The sequence below is a fragment of the Pseudorca crassidens genome, chromosome 19, assembly GCF_039906515.1.
Source record: "Pseudorca crassidens isolate mPseCra1 chromosome 19, mPseCra1.hap1, whole genome shotgun sequence".
In the NCBI taxonomy this organism is placed as follows: Eukaryota; Metazoa; Chordata; class Mammalia; order Artiodactyla; family Delphinidae; genus Pseudorca; species Pseudorca crassidens.
Genome location: NC_090314.1, coordinates 12,575,562 through 12,590,437, shown reverse-complemented (window position 1 = coordinate 12,590,437; position 14,876 = coordinate 12,575,562). Strand labels below are relative to the sequence as shown.

General features: G+C 43.5%; 1 protein-coding gene across 1 annotated transcript; it reads left to right on the top strand.

The window, feature by feature from the left end:
• The first annotated feature begins 3,755 nt into the window (after positions 1-3,755).
• On the top strand, positions 3,756-14,019 carry LOC137212362 (zinc finger protein 397-like). The gene is made up of 2 exons (XM_067715671.1): positions 3,756-4,278; positions 7,906-14,019. The coding sequence occupies exons 1-2, from the start codon at positions 3,915-3,917 to the stop codon at positions 8,307-8,309; spliced, it is 768 nt and encodes a 255-aa protein (XP_067571772.1). The 5' UTR covers positions 3,756-3,914; the 3' UTR covers positions 8,310-14,019.
• Positions 14,020-14,876: the final 857 nt, after the last annotated feature.

Here is a 14,876-nt window from a genome sequence, read left to right as displayed (position 1 = left end):
TAACCTGATAACTGATATTGGTAATTAGGCTCTGCATTTATATCTGTGCATTGCATATCTGTGCTATCAAACTCAATCGTCAAATATTTCTTGTACCCTGAGCTACTGGTAGATTGTATATGAACTTACACAAATCGGCAGATAAGAAAGTTACTGAATGGGACAGTGTAAGGCAAGAATTTCGAGCTCATATCTTTCCTCAGTGGGAGTGGCTTGTGAGATGCACAGAGGGGATCAGTGGTTCTCAGCGGGGGTGATTTTGCCTCCGAGAGGACATTTGGCAATGTCCAGAGACATTTTGGTTGTCGCAACTGAGAAGAAAATATTGGCATCTAAAGACCAGGAATGTTGCTAAATATCTTACAATACATAGGTCCTCCCCAACAAAGAATTATCTGGCCCTAAGTGTCAATAGTGCCATGGTTGAGAAACCATGCCCTTGGATATTTAGAACACGTCACCTGGGGCCACTTAAGCAAGCACTTCAGTGTGATGTGGGTGGTGGCAGTGCATCCCAAGGGGAACCCAGAGTCTGATAGAAAACTGTAGTTTGATGAACTGTTTCAGGAGAAGCAACGTGGTGTAGTGAAGGGAGCACAGATGTGGGTTTGAATCCCAGTATGACATATTGGCTTCAGGACCTGGAACAAATTATGTAATCCTGATCCTTATTTTCCTAATAAAATGGTGATAAAATTATCTACCTCATGGTGTAATTGTGAGGTTTAAATGAGAAAACTGAAATTACTGTTGACACATAGAAGGACATCTAGAGCTTCAATCATGTTAAAATAGAAGATGAAGTATTTACAAGCAAAATATATAATGTGTAAGATACAGTGGAGTCCCATGGCTGGTGTAAAGAATATGACCCCCTGGGACTTCCCTGGTGGCACAGTGGTTAAGAATCCGCCTGCCAATGCAGGGGACATGGATTCGAGTCCTGGTCCGGGAATATCCCACATGCCGTGGAGCAACTAAGCCTGTGCGCCACAACTACTGAACCTGAGCTCTAGAGCCCAAGAGCCACAATCACTGAGCCCACGTGCCACAACTACTGAAGCCTGTGCACCTAGAAGCTGTGCTCCGCAACAAGAGAAGCCACCGCAATGAGAAGCCTACGCACCACAACGAAGAGTAGCCCCCGCTCGCCACAACTAGAGAAAGCCCGCGCGCAGCAACAAAGACCCAACGCAGCCTAAAATAAATGAATAAATAATTAAATTTATTAAAAAAAAAAAAAAGAATATGACCCCTTAAAGTTCAAAGCACTGGGGGCTATGGCTTCCCCAGAGGGGCATCCTGAACAGTAATGGGATGTCTTGAAGTGGAGAAGCCCATCCACATCATCCCTGAAAGCTGGCTCCTGGGGAATTCCCTGGCAGTCCAGTGGTTAAGACTCAGTGCTTTCACTGCCCTGGGCCCAGGTTCGATTCCTGATTGGGGAACTAAGATCTCCGCAGGCCGTGTGGTGCAGCCAAAATAAAAAGAAAGAAAGAAAGCTGGCTGCCTGCCTGTGGATGATGTGTGGCATGAGGGGTCCAGGAGCCTGCCTGCCCCCATCACCTGCCTCAAAGGTTTAAGCTCTTTAGCAACTTCACATAAATTACTGAATGGTCTTTTTATATCAGAATATCTTTAAATATATTTGAGATGCAAAAGGAATTCAAAATAGCTATCCTCAGTGATACACTTGGATTAAAAATTAAAGATACTTAAATTTTTTGAGTTATCCCAGACTCTATTCAAAACCTTTAGCTAACCAGAACATATTTGCATTCTATTTTTATAAAAGAAAGGAATTGGAAATTAATTCTGAAAAGACTTTCCCCGTCTCCTTTACCTGTATTTATAGTGCTGTACAGTGAGAGTGATGTTTTTTAGGATAAGCAGGATATTGAAAATGGACTTGAAGGTAATTTAGTGCAGTGGTTTCTGACTTTTAAACACCAAAGCCCTCTTTTTTACTCCCTTGTGCCCTGTGTTTCAAAAGCTTTTGTTTGCCAAACTGCATTTATTAAAGAATAATTCTTTTATTTTTTGCTATTCAAATTCATGTATAACCACTAATCATACTTCTGATTGGTATGACATAACCAGACTTAAGTATTAAAATTCCTGTCCAATTTGTAAACCTGAGTGCCACAGAATAAGATCTACCTGTTAGGGAGTAGCCTACACTGGAACTTTGGGAAAAGAGCCTGAAGGATGAAAATTTACCTTCATGAGACCTTAAAAAGCTAAAGAACTAAACTCAGGACCAAAGCTGAGAGAGCATCAAATCTCTTTGAGGAACAGGGGTGATTGGAACGTGGGTTAAGCATTGGCTCCATGTAAAGATTTCATAGGAAACAAGATTGCTACAACCTGGGGAGAGAGAGTGTGTGAATATAGTAGAGGAAGGGAATGTTACCCAATAATGTAACAATTTAGTCCACTTTTCTTAATTTTTGATGCCCTTACTTAAAGAAGCCACCATCTTCATCTCGTGTTATTACCACAGCCTCCCTGCTTCCATTTCTGTACAGAGCAGCCTGAATGATCGTTCTTCAGAATAAATCTGATAGTGCCACCCCTCTCCGGACTTCTGCAGTGGTTTCCCACTAACCTAAGCCTGAAGCCCAGCCCTTAGCGGGGACACATGTCCTGATCTGGCCCCATTCACCCACTCCTTCGATAAATATTTATTGAGCTTCTAATATACCACAAGCACTGGGGGGTATGAAGAGCAGAAACAGACAACAGTCTCTGTCCTGGAGCTTATTTATAATAGCAGAGGAGAGATTAATTAGAATCTTTTTTTTTTTTTTTTTTTTGCGGTATGCGGGCCTCTCACCGTTGTGGCCTCTCCCGTTGCGGAGCACAGGCTCCGGACGCGCAGGCTCAGCGGCCATGGCTCACGGGCCTAGCCGCTCCGCGGCATGTGGGATCTTCCCGGACCGGGGCACGAACCCGTGTCCCCTGCATCGGCAGGCGGGCTCTCCACCACTGCGCCACCAGGGAAGCCCTAATTAGAATCTTAAGTTAAATTACAACCATTGGAACTGGCACAAAGGAGAGGCATGATACTGCAGTGGGGACCTTTCTGCAAAGTGCTCACCTTTCTAAACGCAACATTTACCCCTGAACTATCTGCAGTTCCCCAAGCACCTAGGCACTACCCTCTTGCCTTTCCACGAGCTGTTCCCTCTGCTAGGAGGGCTCTCTCCCTCCTTACCTAGCTCCACTATTTTTTTAGTACTTCCCACGTGTTGGGTACTGTGACAAGGACTTACCACCAATTTCCTCTTGCATTCTTTGGCTCAGTCTTAATTGGTGGGTACTACTGTTATCCCCGTTTTCTACACAGGAAATTAAGGTCAAGAAGGCGACGTAATTTGCCCAGAGACCCGAAACTAGTAAGTGAAGAAACTGGGATTCAAGCCCAGGACTGCCTGACTCCAAAGCCCATTTTCTTAGGCACTGAAGTACTGTGTCTCCCAACTCCTTCACGTTCACCTCATTCTCCCCGGTCGCCTTCCCTGACACACACCCAGTCGGAGTTGAGCGCTTCCACCCTGTTCCCACTGGCCACAGCCACCACAACACAGTAATTTTAACTTTCTAGTCACCACACTAGACGGAGCACACCCTAGACAAAGACCGGATCTGCATCTTTGCAAGCTCAGTGACTGGGGAGGAGACTGCAGCTCACGTGGGTGGAAGTGCGGCATCCCCACTCCTCGGGCTTGTCTAGGAAGACCGGAGGACTGGACTTGGTGGCCATCCGGTTCTTGCGCCCCGGGGGTGCGGGGCGAGGGGCGGGCTGGCCTGACCCCGAGCCTCCCCTGGCTGGCCGCGGCTCCACCCGTGACAAGTTGCTGGTGGGGGTGGGGGGGACACAATGGCCGAAGCAGCAGAGGTAGCATTGAGTGATGGGGACACTGAGGGTGGCCCGGCGGCGAGGCCCCGTAGTGGCGGTGCGTGCGGCGCTGGGCTCCTGGGCTCAGGTCTCTGGCTCCGACGGTCTGGCCCAGCCGCCAGGGCCCCAGTCAGTCACGGTCTCATCCCGTGGTCTCCCGCTTGCAGCCCCAGCCCGCAGCTTTGAGGTCCTCCGGGCGGCCCACCCAGCCCAGGTAGGCAGGATGGCCCTTCCTGGCTCAGTGCCTCCAGGGCTGTTATCTACGGGAGCAGAGACCGTACGGGATGCGGCCAGGCCGGGTGCGCTGCCAGTCCACGCACAAGGCGGTCTCCGCGAGAACCGAGTGCGGGAGAGTGAAGGGGACAAGGTCATGCTGGGTAAGGAGCTTCTTCAATGACTCCAAGAGTTATTTATGGGGACCTTGTGACCTTCGCAAAACAAAGTTTCTTCTGGGTTGGATGAGGGTCAGGTTGGTGGCTTCTTGGATTTGGAACAAGCATCACAGACCTCTGAATCCCTCTGGGATACAGAACTGTCTCTGTTCCGTTTTGAACTATTATCTAGAAAGTCAGGCTCACTGCGCCAGTGCTCGTCCCTCCCACCCCCACCCCCCAAAAATGCCTCTAGCAAATAAAATGAGACATCCTGATGCCTTGCAGTAATTCCTGCACTCAACTAAAGTAAGTTAGATTTGGTACAGTAATAAACAGAATTAAAGGTTTCTGAACAGTGATTAACATGACGAAAGTGATGCATAACTAACAGCATTGTCCAGTCTGAACTGAAGCAGGAAAATCTGGGTGTCAAGATCATTAACCAAGTAACAAAATTTAAACTATCCATTATTTATTGAGCGCTAACTCTGCCAGGTGTCATTTTAAGCACTTTACATGTATTTAATCCCCACAAAACCTCTTTTAAATGCTATTACTGTCCACATTTGACAGATGAGGAGACAAAGGCACAGAAATGTTAAGTAACTGAAGGTCACACGGCAAATAAATGGTAGAGGCAGACAAGGCAGCCTATGTCCAGAGCCCATGTTCCTAATGACTATGCTCCAGTCTCTTATGGTAATCTACTGAAATCTGGAAAGCCATGAGTGGTGCCAGGGGGAAATTACGGGAATGGAAAGAATGACATTTTTTTCTGGAAAATTAACTGGACTTCATAGTAAGCGTATTAGTTTCCTAATTACCACAAACTGAGTGGCTTAAAACAACAGAAATTTATTCCCTCACTGTTACGGAGGCTACAAGTCCAAAATCAAACTGTTGGCTGGGCCATGCTCCCTCTGAAGCCTCTAGGGAAGGATCCTTTCATGCCTCTTCCAACTTCTGGTAGCCCTAGGAGTTCCTTGGTTTGTGGCAGCATAATTCTAATATCTGCCTCCATCTTCATATGGTTGTCTTACTTCCGGTTCTCTGTCCAAATTTCCCTTTTTTTTTTGCGGTACGTGGGCCTCTCACCGCTGCGGCCTCTCCCGCCGCGGAGCACAGGCTCCGGACGCGCAGGCTCAGCAGCCATGGCTCACGGGCAAAGCCGCTCTGCGGCATGTGGGATCCTCCCGGACCAGGGCACAAACCCGCGTCCCCTGCATCGGCAGGCGGACTCCCAACCACTGCGCCACCAGGGAAGCCCTCCCTCTTCTTATAATGACACCAGTCATATTGGATTCAGGGCCCACCCTAATGACATCATCTTAACTTGATTACATCTTCAAAGACCCTATATCCAAATAAGGTCACATCCATAGGTGCCAGGTAGACATGAATTTTAGGGGGACACCATTTAATGCAGCACAGTAGGGAAAAATTATTCAAGAATAATGTAAGATTAGGAGCTTGGGGCAGGGCATTACCAGAGACAAGAATATTAGAAAAACATGTCAGTTTCAGAATTGTAAATTTAGAAATAATCTGGTTTCCAAGAGAAAATATTCACCATTTCATTTGGTTGTGAGATATAGATTTTGTTCAGGAAGTCCAGCTGGCTCTTTGGCTGGGCCTTACGCTCTGATCACCAGATTTCAGGGTCTGGTCCTACACTATCCAGGTCCAGAAATTTTACTTTGTCAGTGTACCTATCCAGAATTATTCAGGCCAGGGAAATAGACCTACCCAAACCACAAGAAAGTGGTATAAAAAACAGGGGAAAATACAACTGCCTGATCAGAAATTGAGTGGGCTGTCAACACATTTTCTGTCTAGGAAAACCTATAGAGGAAGGTAAATTCTAATTAGAAGTTTGCTTAGGGCTTCCCTGGTGGCACAGTGGTTGGAAATCCTCCTGCCAAAGCAGGGGACACGGGTTTGAGCCCTGGTCCAGGAAGATCCCACATGCCACAGAGCAAGTAAGCCCATGTGCCACAACTACTGAGCCTGCGCTCTAGAGCCCGCGAGGCACAACTACTGAGCCCGCACGCCACAGCTGCTGAAGCCCATGTGCCTAGAACCCGTGCTCGGCAACAAGAGAAGCTACCCAATGAGAGGCCCACACACCACAACGAAGAGTAGGTCCCGCTCGCCGCAACTAGAGAAAAGCCCACACGCAGCAACAAAGATCCAAGGCAGCCAAAAAAAAAAAGAAAGAAAGAAAAGTTTGCTTAGTGGGCATGGAAACAAAGCAAGGACATTGTCAGGTAATATTAATGCAGATGTCATCCTGCTCTGATCACTTGGTATATCTACGTGCTCTTGGGAGGAGGGCAGGTGTCTGCCAAGGGGACAGAGAATACCCCCATGAGGTGGAGTGAGCACCCTCCCCTGAACCAGTGCTGGAGGCACAGGCACATTTTTGCTCTCTGAGTCCATCTTTTCTAGATGTAGAAACCTAGTGTTTCTTCATGTCAGGTTTAAGACAATTGATTAAGTTCCCCTGTCTTGATTATTATAATCATACTCCATCCAGTGCTCCTCTGAAACCAGGTCCTGGTAACTGTGATTGGACTTAGGAATTCCAGGATTTCCTTACCTCTTTGAGTTATTTCTGCATGTGGATAATTTCAGCCATTATATGTTGATACTTGCTGGTTTATTATTAAAGAGTAATCTCTTCCAAGTTTTATTGGCATCTTTACTTCGCTCCTTTGAAGGGATAGCAAGCCCACCCATCCTTCCTTTACCTCCACTACTCTCTATACTTCCCCACAGACTTATGTAATCTGGCACAGTGCTGTGTTCTTACTGGGCCCAGAGACAGCCTCTGCATTTAAAGTGGTGCTTTGAGGCAATTACTTTTCAATCCTTCATGGTTGACAGTTGAGATAAAACTACTTGCCATTCTTCTCCCTATTTATTGGGTATATCCACTAAATGGCCAAGAAGATGAAACTGTAACTAAGGGTCTCACCTCTCAGGCAAAAATATGTCATAAACAACTCTTGAAGTATCAAGGTTGCTCACCATGATCCACCTAACTGCCCTTCTCACCTCCAGAGGTGGGCTCCCAGCAACCAAGTTTATCCTGTGTGATACCCCCTAGCCCCTACCACCACCGATTACAGTCAAAGTCAACACTTGACCTAAACTGGGATAACTGATTCTCTTTTCTAAGATTTTGGAAGTGGAACTAAAGAAATCTAGTTAATACAGGGCTGGTCTTTTGCATAAAGGAAATTTTAAGATCCAGGAGCTAAGGTACTAAAGGAAAAAGACAGTTTGCCGAGAGAATGATGTGGACTCAAAGTCTGATTCAGTAGCTCTCCCGTGTGTTTCTGACAATCAGCCGAGTTTGGGAACTGCTTTTATAGACCATAGAGACCAAAGTTAGGTTTAGAAGCCTTTCTCTTTCCCAGATTATAACACCATTTTTGAGAATCTAGAAGCATAACCCAATCATAGAAATGTTTTACTTTGAACATTTGTTTCCCCTTACAAGAATTTCTTTTCTCCTAGCATAGTGGAGGGAAGCCATATATATGTAACGAATGTGGGAAAGGCCTTAAATCAAAGCTCAGATCTGATTATCCATCACAGCATTTATACTTTTAACTTATGTTTCAGATAATGAAAAGAAAACCGAGAAGGAGGAATGGAAGCTAAAGCAGGAAATTTCTGAAGAAACAGGATCAGGATACCCAGTACAAATACCCCATGGATCTAAATTCTTAGGACCCAGGGAAAGTGAGAACAGCTTGGAGAGGCAACAGGTAAACTCAGCAGAGGCTGGACTGCTACACTCTTCTTTTGAGGAAAAGGGGTTCAGCCAAGTGAGCATTACCCTTAAGAAAGGAAAGCTTGACATTGATAAGAAACTGAGAATTTGTGATCTGACCCCAACTGTTACACATCAGAGAGTTTCAACAGAGGAAAGAACCTATAGGTGCAAGGCATGTGGCCAGAGCTTCAAACAGAAGTCAGGACTTACTCAGCATCAGAAAATCCATACCGTAAAAAGAAGCTGTTAGTGCAATGAATGCGGAAAGGTCTTCACCAGGAGCTCTAACTTGGTTATACGTCAGAGAATTCACACGGGAAGGAAGCCTTATGTTGGTGGTGACTAAGGCAAAGATTTTAGCTGAGCTCCAATCTCATGTGACATCCACGAATTCATACCAAGGAGAATCCCTATGAATGTAATCAGTGTGGAAGAGCTTTCAGGGAAAGCTCAAATCTTATCCTGCACCAGAGAATTCATAGTGGAGGGAAGCCATATGTATGTAATGAATGTGGGAAGGCCTTCAATCAAAGCTCAGATCTTATTATCCATCACAGCATTCACAGTGGAGAGAAACGCTATGAATGTAATGACTGTGGGAAAGCATTCAGTCAGAGCTCCCATCTTGTTAACCACCAGAGAATTCATACTGGGGAGAAACCCTATGAATGCAGCGAATGTGGAAAAGCCCTCCGGCAGAGTTCCCTTCTTATTCAGCATCAAAGAATCCATAGTGGAGAGAAACCCTACAAATGCCCTGAATGTGGAAAAGCCTTCTGTGGGTGCACAGTTTCTCTTAAACATCAGAGACTTCATATTGGAGAAAAACTTGAATATGAGAAAGCTTTCAGTTCAGATTCAGAACTTAATGGACAGGAGAGAATTCACAAGGAAAAGAAACCTTATGAATTTAATGAATGTGGAAAAACCTTCCTAGGCAGCTCAGATCTTATTAGATATCAAACAATTCACACTGGAGAAAAACCTTTTGAATGCAGTGAATGTGGAAAGGCCTTCGGCAGGAACTCAGTCCTTATAGAACATCAGAGAATCCATACTGGTGAGAGGCCTTATAAATGCAGTGAATGTGGGAAAGCGTTTAGGGGGAGCTCTCAACTTATTCAGCATCAAAGAATTCACAGTGGAAAGAAACCCTATGAATGCAATGAATGTTGCAAGACTTTTAATCAGAGCTCAGACCTTATTCGACATCACAGGATTCATAGTGGAGAAAAGCCCTATGAATGTAATAAATGTGGAAAAGCCTTCAGATGGAGCTCAGACCTTGTTAGGCATCAGAAAATTCACACCGGAGAGAAAGTCCATGAATGTAATGAGTATGGAGAAACTTTCAGTCAGAGCTCAGGTCTTAGCATCAGAGACACCACACAGAATCCTAGGAAGACAGTAATGATAAAATGTCTATATATATATATATATATATATATATATATATATATATATATATATATATATATATATATATATATATATATTTGTTTTTAAATACTGTTGTGTCTACCTTTAGCCATCGTAACTATAATACTTGGAAAATTCTAAGCTTCTTAAGAGTGATTTTCATCTGATTCAGTTTAGAGTGTTCAGCCTCAGGCTGTGTGCAGATTTGTCCTTCCTAAACACTTTCCACAAAGACCTTGATGGGGTAAGCCTTTAATTACATTTTCACTCCTTACTTTATCATCAGAGGTTCCACACCACAGGGAAATCTTGCAAATGGAAGAACTTGCTTGTAAAGCACCTACATCATCACAAAATTGTGTCCTTGTGTGTCTTCTTCAGCAGCACCAGGAATCTAATAACTTTTCCCATCTTTTTATCCATAATATGAACTGTACCAAGGGAATATAAGATAGGTGTGATATCCTGAACTCTAGAATGAATGGCTCTTCCTGGGACAGAGTCTAACCCAAAAGTCTGAAAATGGTCCTGATGTTTTCTCATTAGAATAAATGTCAATAAATAGAGTAGATTAGAGAGTTTGAGCTTGTTCTTCCATTCCTAGTAAAATCAGATACAGAAGCAGCTAGTTTAATTAGGAAAAGGAAGTAACTAGTAAATCATAGGACAGTTACCTTCTTTCATATAAGGGTAGAAGTTGTGATGAAATCTCTTCTGTAGGATTTTAAAGTATAATGGCACTTTGGAATCTGACATACTGAAATCCAGGTTCTGTCACTTTTAATCTATGTAATCTTAGGCAATTTTTTTTTATGTTTCTGAGCCTTGGTTTTCTCATATGTAAAATCAAGATAACAATACCTCCCTTGGGCTATCGTGAAGATTAAATGAGACAGTTTTGTTAAGCATTTAGCAAAGTTCTAGACACATAGTATACAACAAATGATAGATGTTTTTGTCAGTAGTTCCTATGGGCAGTGATTATCTAAGGCATTTTGAAGGAAAGGAGACAACATATTCTCCCAGGCTAAAGCCTTCTGGAAAATTACATGATTCTGCATTTCCTGATCCTACTTGAAGTCAGAAGGGGCTTGGCTTAGTGTAAGTAAATGGTAAGGATTGGGGAAAGTGGGGGTGGGGCGGATTTATACAAATTTTCAAGGATGCTGTATCTTTTTTCTTCTTTTATTTATTTATTTTTTTTGTGGTAAGAACACTCAACATGAGATTAACCCTCTTAACAAATTTTTAAGTGTATGACACAGTCTTTTAACTATAGGCACAGTGTTGAACAGCAGACCCCTAGAACTTACTTATCTTCCATAACTGAAACTGCACCTGCCAAACAGCAACTCCCTATTTCTCCCTCCCCCCAACCCCTGGCAACCACTATCCTACGCTTTGCTTCTGTGACTTTGACTATTTTAGGTACTTCGTATAAGTGGAATCATGCAGTATTTGTCCTTCTGTAGGATGCTATATCTTGGAATAATAAAGTTAGCAGTGAATCTGAGAAAAGTTATATAGCACTATAGAGTTGAATTAAGATTTTTCTTGGAGAGGCTAGCGTTAAGCTGAAAGTATTAAGAGGTCAAATCAATAAGTATCTTGCAAATATGATAGTGAACTTCAATTCCTGTAGGTGGCTTAACTGGTTTTGAGACAGTAATAATCAGAGAAAATAAGGAGGTCTCAACTTTTTCACATGGTAGAAGGCAACAAACAAAAGTCCAGGACCAGATGGCTTCACAGGCAAATTCTATCAAACGTTTAGAGAAGAGCTAACAAAACCCTGGCACCAAAACCAGACAAAGATATCAAAGAAAGAAAGGAAGGAAGGAAGGGGGAGGGAGAGAGAGAGAGAAAGAAAGAAAGAAGGAAAGGAAGAAAGGAAAGGGAAGGGAAGGAAGAAAGAAAGATGGAAGGGAGCAAATTACATGCCATATCATAAAAGGCAAATTGTAGTGAGTTGGAAAGGCTCTTTCGACCATCTGAACTATTTCAAAGGAGTCAAGGCACTGTTGTATGGTTTAATTTTTGTGTTCTTATAACTCATCGGGTCTCCAGTCCAGTGACCTTTCTATCCATTGTCCCTCCCTGGTTTTTACCCTTTCTTATTAGATACCTCTGTCCAACACTTCAGCCACTCTTTTACCAATATCCTTTTTGCCTCATTCTTCAGTCACGTGTACCTGGCCAAAAGAAAACTACCATGGACAGTCCTAATTGTCCTTCCCTGAGCCTGCACCTGGGTTGAGGAAGAAAATCACAAACCTAGGGAGACATAGGCCTTTGGGCACTCAACACTAATACAATTCTAGTCGGCACTCTCTCCCATTGTCTGTAATACCACTAAACACCTCCCCCTCTCTTTGCACATCTAACCACCCACCCACCGCCCTTCTTAGCACGTGATCTCTTCACAAAGAAAGTAGAGACCTTTGCACAGAAACATTTTCAACTTTCTGCTTCCATTCCTTTCCCTCACACATCTCTCATATACTGTACCCAACTTTGCTCCCTTCTTAATAGAACTGCCTTTTCTCATATCTAGGGGGTCACCTTTCTGTCTGTGCTTTCTATTCCACTCCCTCTGGGACCTCACCGCATCCCATTATCCCATCTTCTTCCTGTATCTTCACCTCTCTTCTCCACTGCCCCTTCCCAGCTGTGTACAAATATGTTCAAGTATCTTGCATCCTAAAAACCAAACAAAATTCAACCCCAACCCATTTTTTCCCTATATCATCTCCCTTTGTAGCCAGTTTTTGCAGGATCTTAGTTCCCCAACCAGGGATCAAAACCGCAGTGAAAGCACAGAGTCCTAACCACTGGACCACCAGGGGATTCCCACATTGTCTCCAATTCTTAACTCTCTTCCTCAACCCCTTGAGGTCTCTCTCCCAACACACTATCAAATCTGTCTTTACCAAGCACACCAGTGACATTGGTCACTAAATCTCCTCTTGAGCTGGCTCCTTTCCTCCAAACCATTTCTTCCCTGAAGCAGGATGGGTTTGAATGTAGCAGTTGAGGATGTTGAAAATAGAGCAGGTAAATATGTTGATGTCCTTTGGCTGCAGCTAGAGTACAAATAATTTCTCCTTTCAGCTTCTGAATCTCTCATGAAATAAAGATTTGGAGGAAATTTCTCCCTACCTCTGATGTTTATGAGATTAGAAGACCTAAAATTCTGGTCAGTCATGTGACACTATGCCCATGTCTTGTATGGTTGGGCATGAGTTAAGCCTATGGTGAAGAGGGCCTTGAACAGCTGGGGACGAGCTTGGAAGGACTGGTTTCTCTGTCTCTGGAGTTTTATTAGAATCTTGGGTAAAATGATTTTTCCTCATTACCTCTGAAGGGTATCCATGACCATTTTTTGGATGTGTGATCAAGGAGACTGTACCCCCATGTGCTTTCTTTCCTCTTAGCATAAAGAATCTGGATCAGATCTGGCAGCACCTTGAGATCCTGAGAGTGAAAGTGAACTTGGCTTCTCTGAGCCTTGGTCTTCCATTGCTGTTCTACTTGCCTCAGAACTGTTCACCTGTTTAATCCATCATACACACCACTATTTGATTTTCTTGAAATACTGCTTTTATTATCTCACACACAGACATGCAAACTCACATTCAGAAAGTAGCCAGTGGGTGCCCATTACCTAAAGTAAAAGTTCTTGGCTTGGCATTTAGTTTGAGGTCTGGTCTAATTACTGTCCCTAAACAGCTAATGCATTGTCCTGACTCTTATCTCAGGCTCTCCTGATCCCCTGCGGCATTCAGAGTCCCCACCGCTTAAACTAACTTTTTCTTTAAACACAGGCAACGTGTCTGACAGGTTCTGGCACACACTCAATTCTTTAAAGGAAAATGCCTTGTCGCTTTTTTTTTTTTTTACATTGTTCATTGTAAGAAAAATTCAAACACTGAAGCATGACTTGTTTGAATGAACAAACCAAAGTCCTTTGTTTCTCCAGTCTCACAGCTTACAGGAAGCCATTTTTTTTTTTTTTTTTTTTTTGCGGTACGCGGGCCTCTCACTGTTGTGGCCTCTCCCGTTGCAGAGCACAGGCTCCGGACGCGCAGGCCCAGCCGCTCCGCGGCATGTGGGATCTTCTCAGACCTGGGCACGAACCCGCGGCCCCTGCATTGGCAGGCGGACTCGCAACCGCTGCGCCACCAGGGAAGCCCCACATTTAGCTTTTTGAAAGCAGGGAACTACGTTTTTTTTTTTTTTTTTTTTTGGGAACTACGTTTTTGTATCCCCTCTCCTCCAACACAGACCTAGATTTACATATATATTTTTGTTCAATAAATGTTTGAATGAATGTCCGAGTTTATAATTTTCTAGTTTTGTGGCAGTTGTTGAAAACTATAGTCATCACAGGAGCACAGTATGTGTAATTTCCTTTCTTTTCTTTCCATTCCAGATGTAACCATAAACTAGTCACTGCAGAAAAAAATTCAGGTTAAATTATATTTTGCTTGCTTGGTCAAAGTATCCATTTATTTCAAATTAAACTTGGTGACTGGTTTCTAGTTGAGTGTTTTTGTTGTTTTGGCTGTGCCACGCAGCTTGTGGGATCTTAGTTCCCTGACTAGAGATCAAACCCGGGCCCGGAAGTGAAAGTGCCAGAGTTCTAACCACTGGACCTCCAGGGAATTCCCTCTAGTTAAGTATTTTAATGATTCCCATTTAAAACTCAGTTGTTTGCCAGAAAGTGGTGCTTCATGTTACATCTAAATGTAATTGCTCTCTAGCACTTTCTTGGGGTCTTCTTACCCACCCCCTGCCACCCCCTGCCACCCCCAGTCAGGGTTGTTTTATATACATTTGGCTGGTGCACACAATTTTGGTAATTTATATTTTGCCAGAAGATCATCCATTTCATCTAGGTTTTCCAATATCCTACCCTAAAGTCCTACCCTAATGAAATGGTCTCTAATTCTTTTCATCTCTTCTGATTCTATGGTTATGTTCTATTTCTCATTCCCATTCTGGTTAATTTTTCTTTTTCTTAATAAGGTTTTAAACAAGTTTATCGGCTTTATTGCTTATTTCAAAGAAATTAGCATTTGAATTTATCTCTTCTTTTTAATTTTTCCATGTTTTTTTAAAGTATTTATTTACTTATTTATTTGGCTGCACTGGGTCTTAGTTGCAGCATGGGGGATCTTTTTTTTAGTTGCAGCCTGTGAACTCTTAGTTGCAGCATGTGGGATCTAGTCTCCCTGCATTGGGAGCGCGGAGTCTTAGCCACTGTGCCACCAGGGAAGTCCCCATTAATTAGCTTTTATCTTTACTGATTCACTCTTCTTTGCTTCTTTGGGTTTATTTTACTATGATTTTAAAGTTTCTTGGGACTTCCCTGGTGGCACAGTGGTTAAGAATCTGC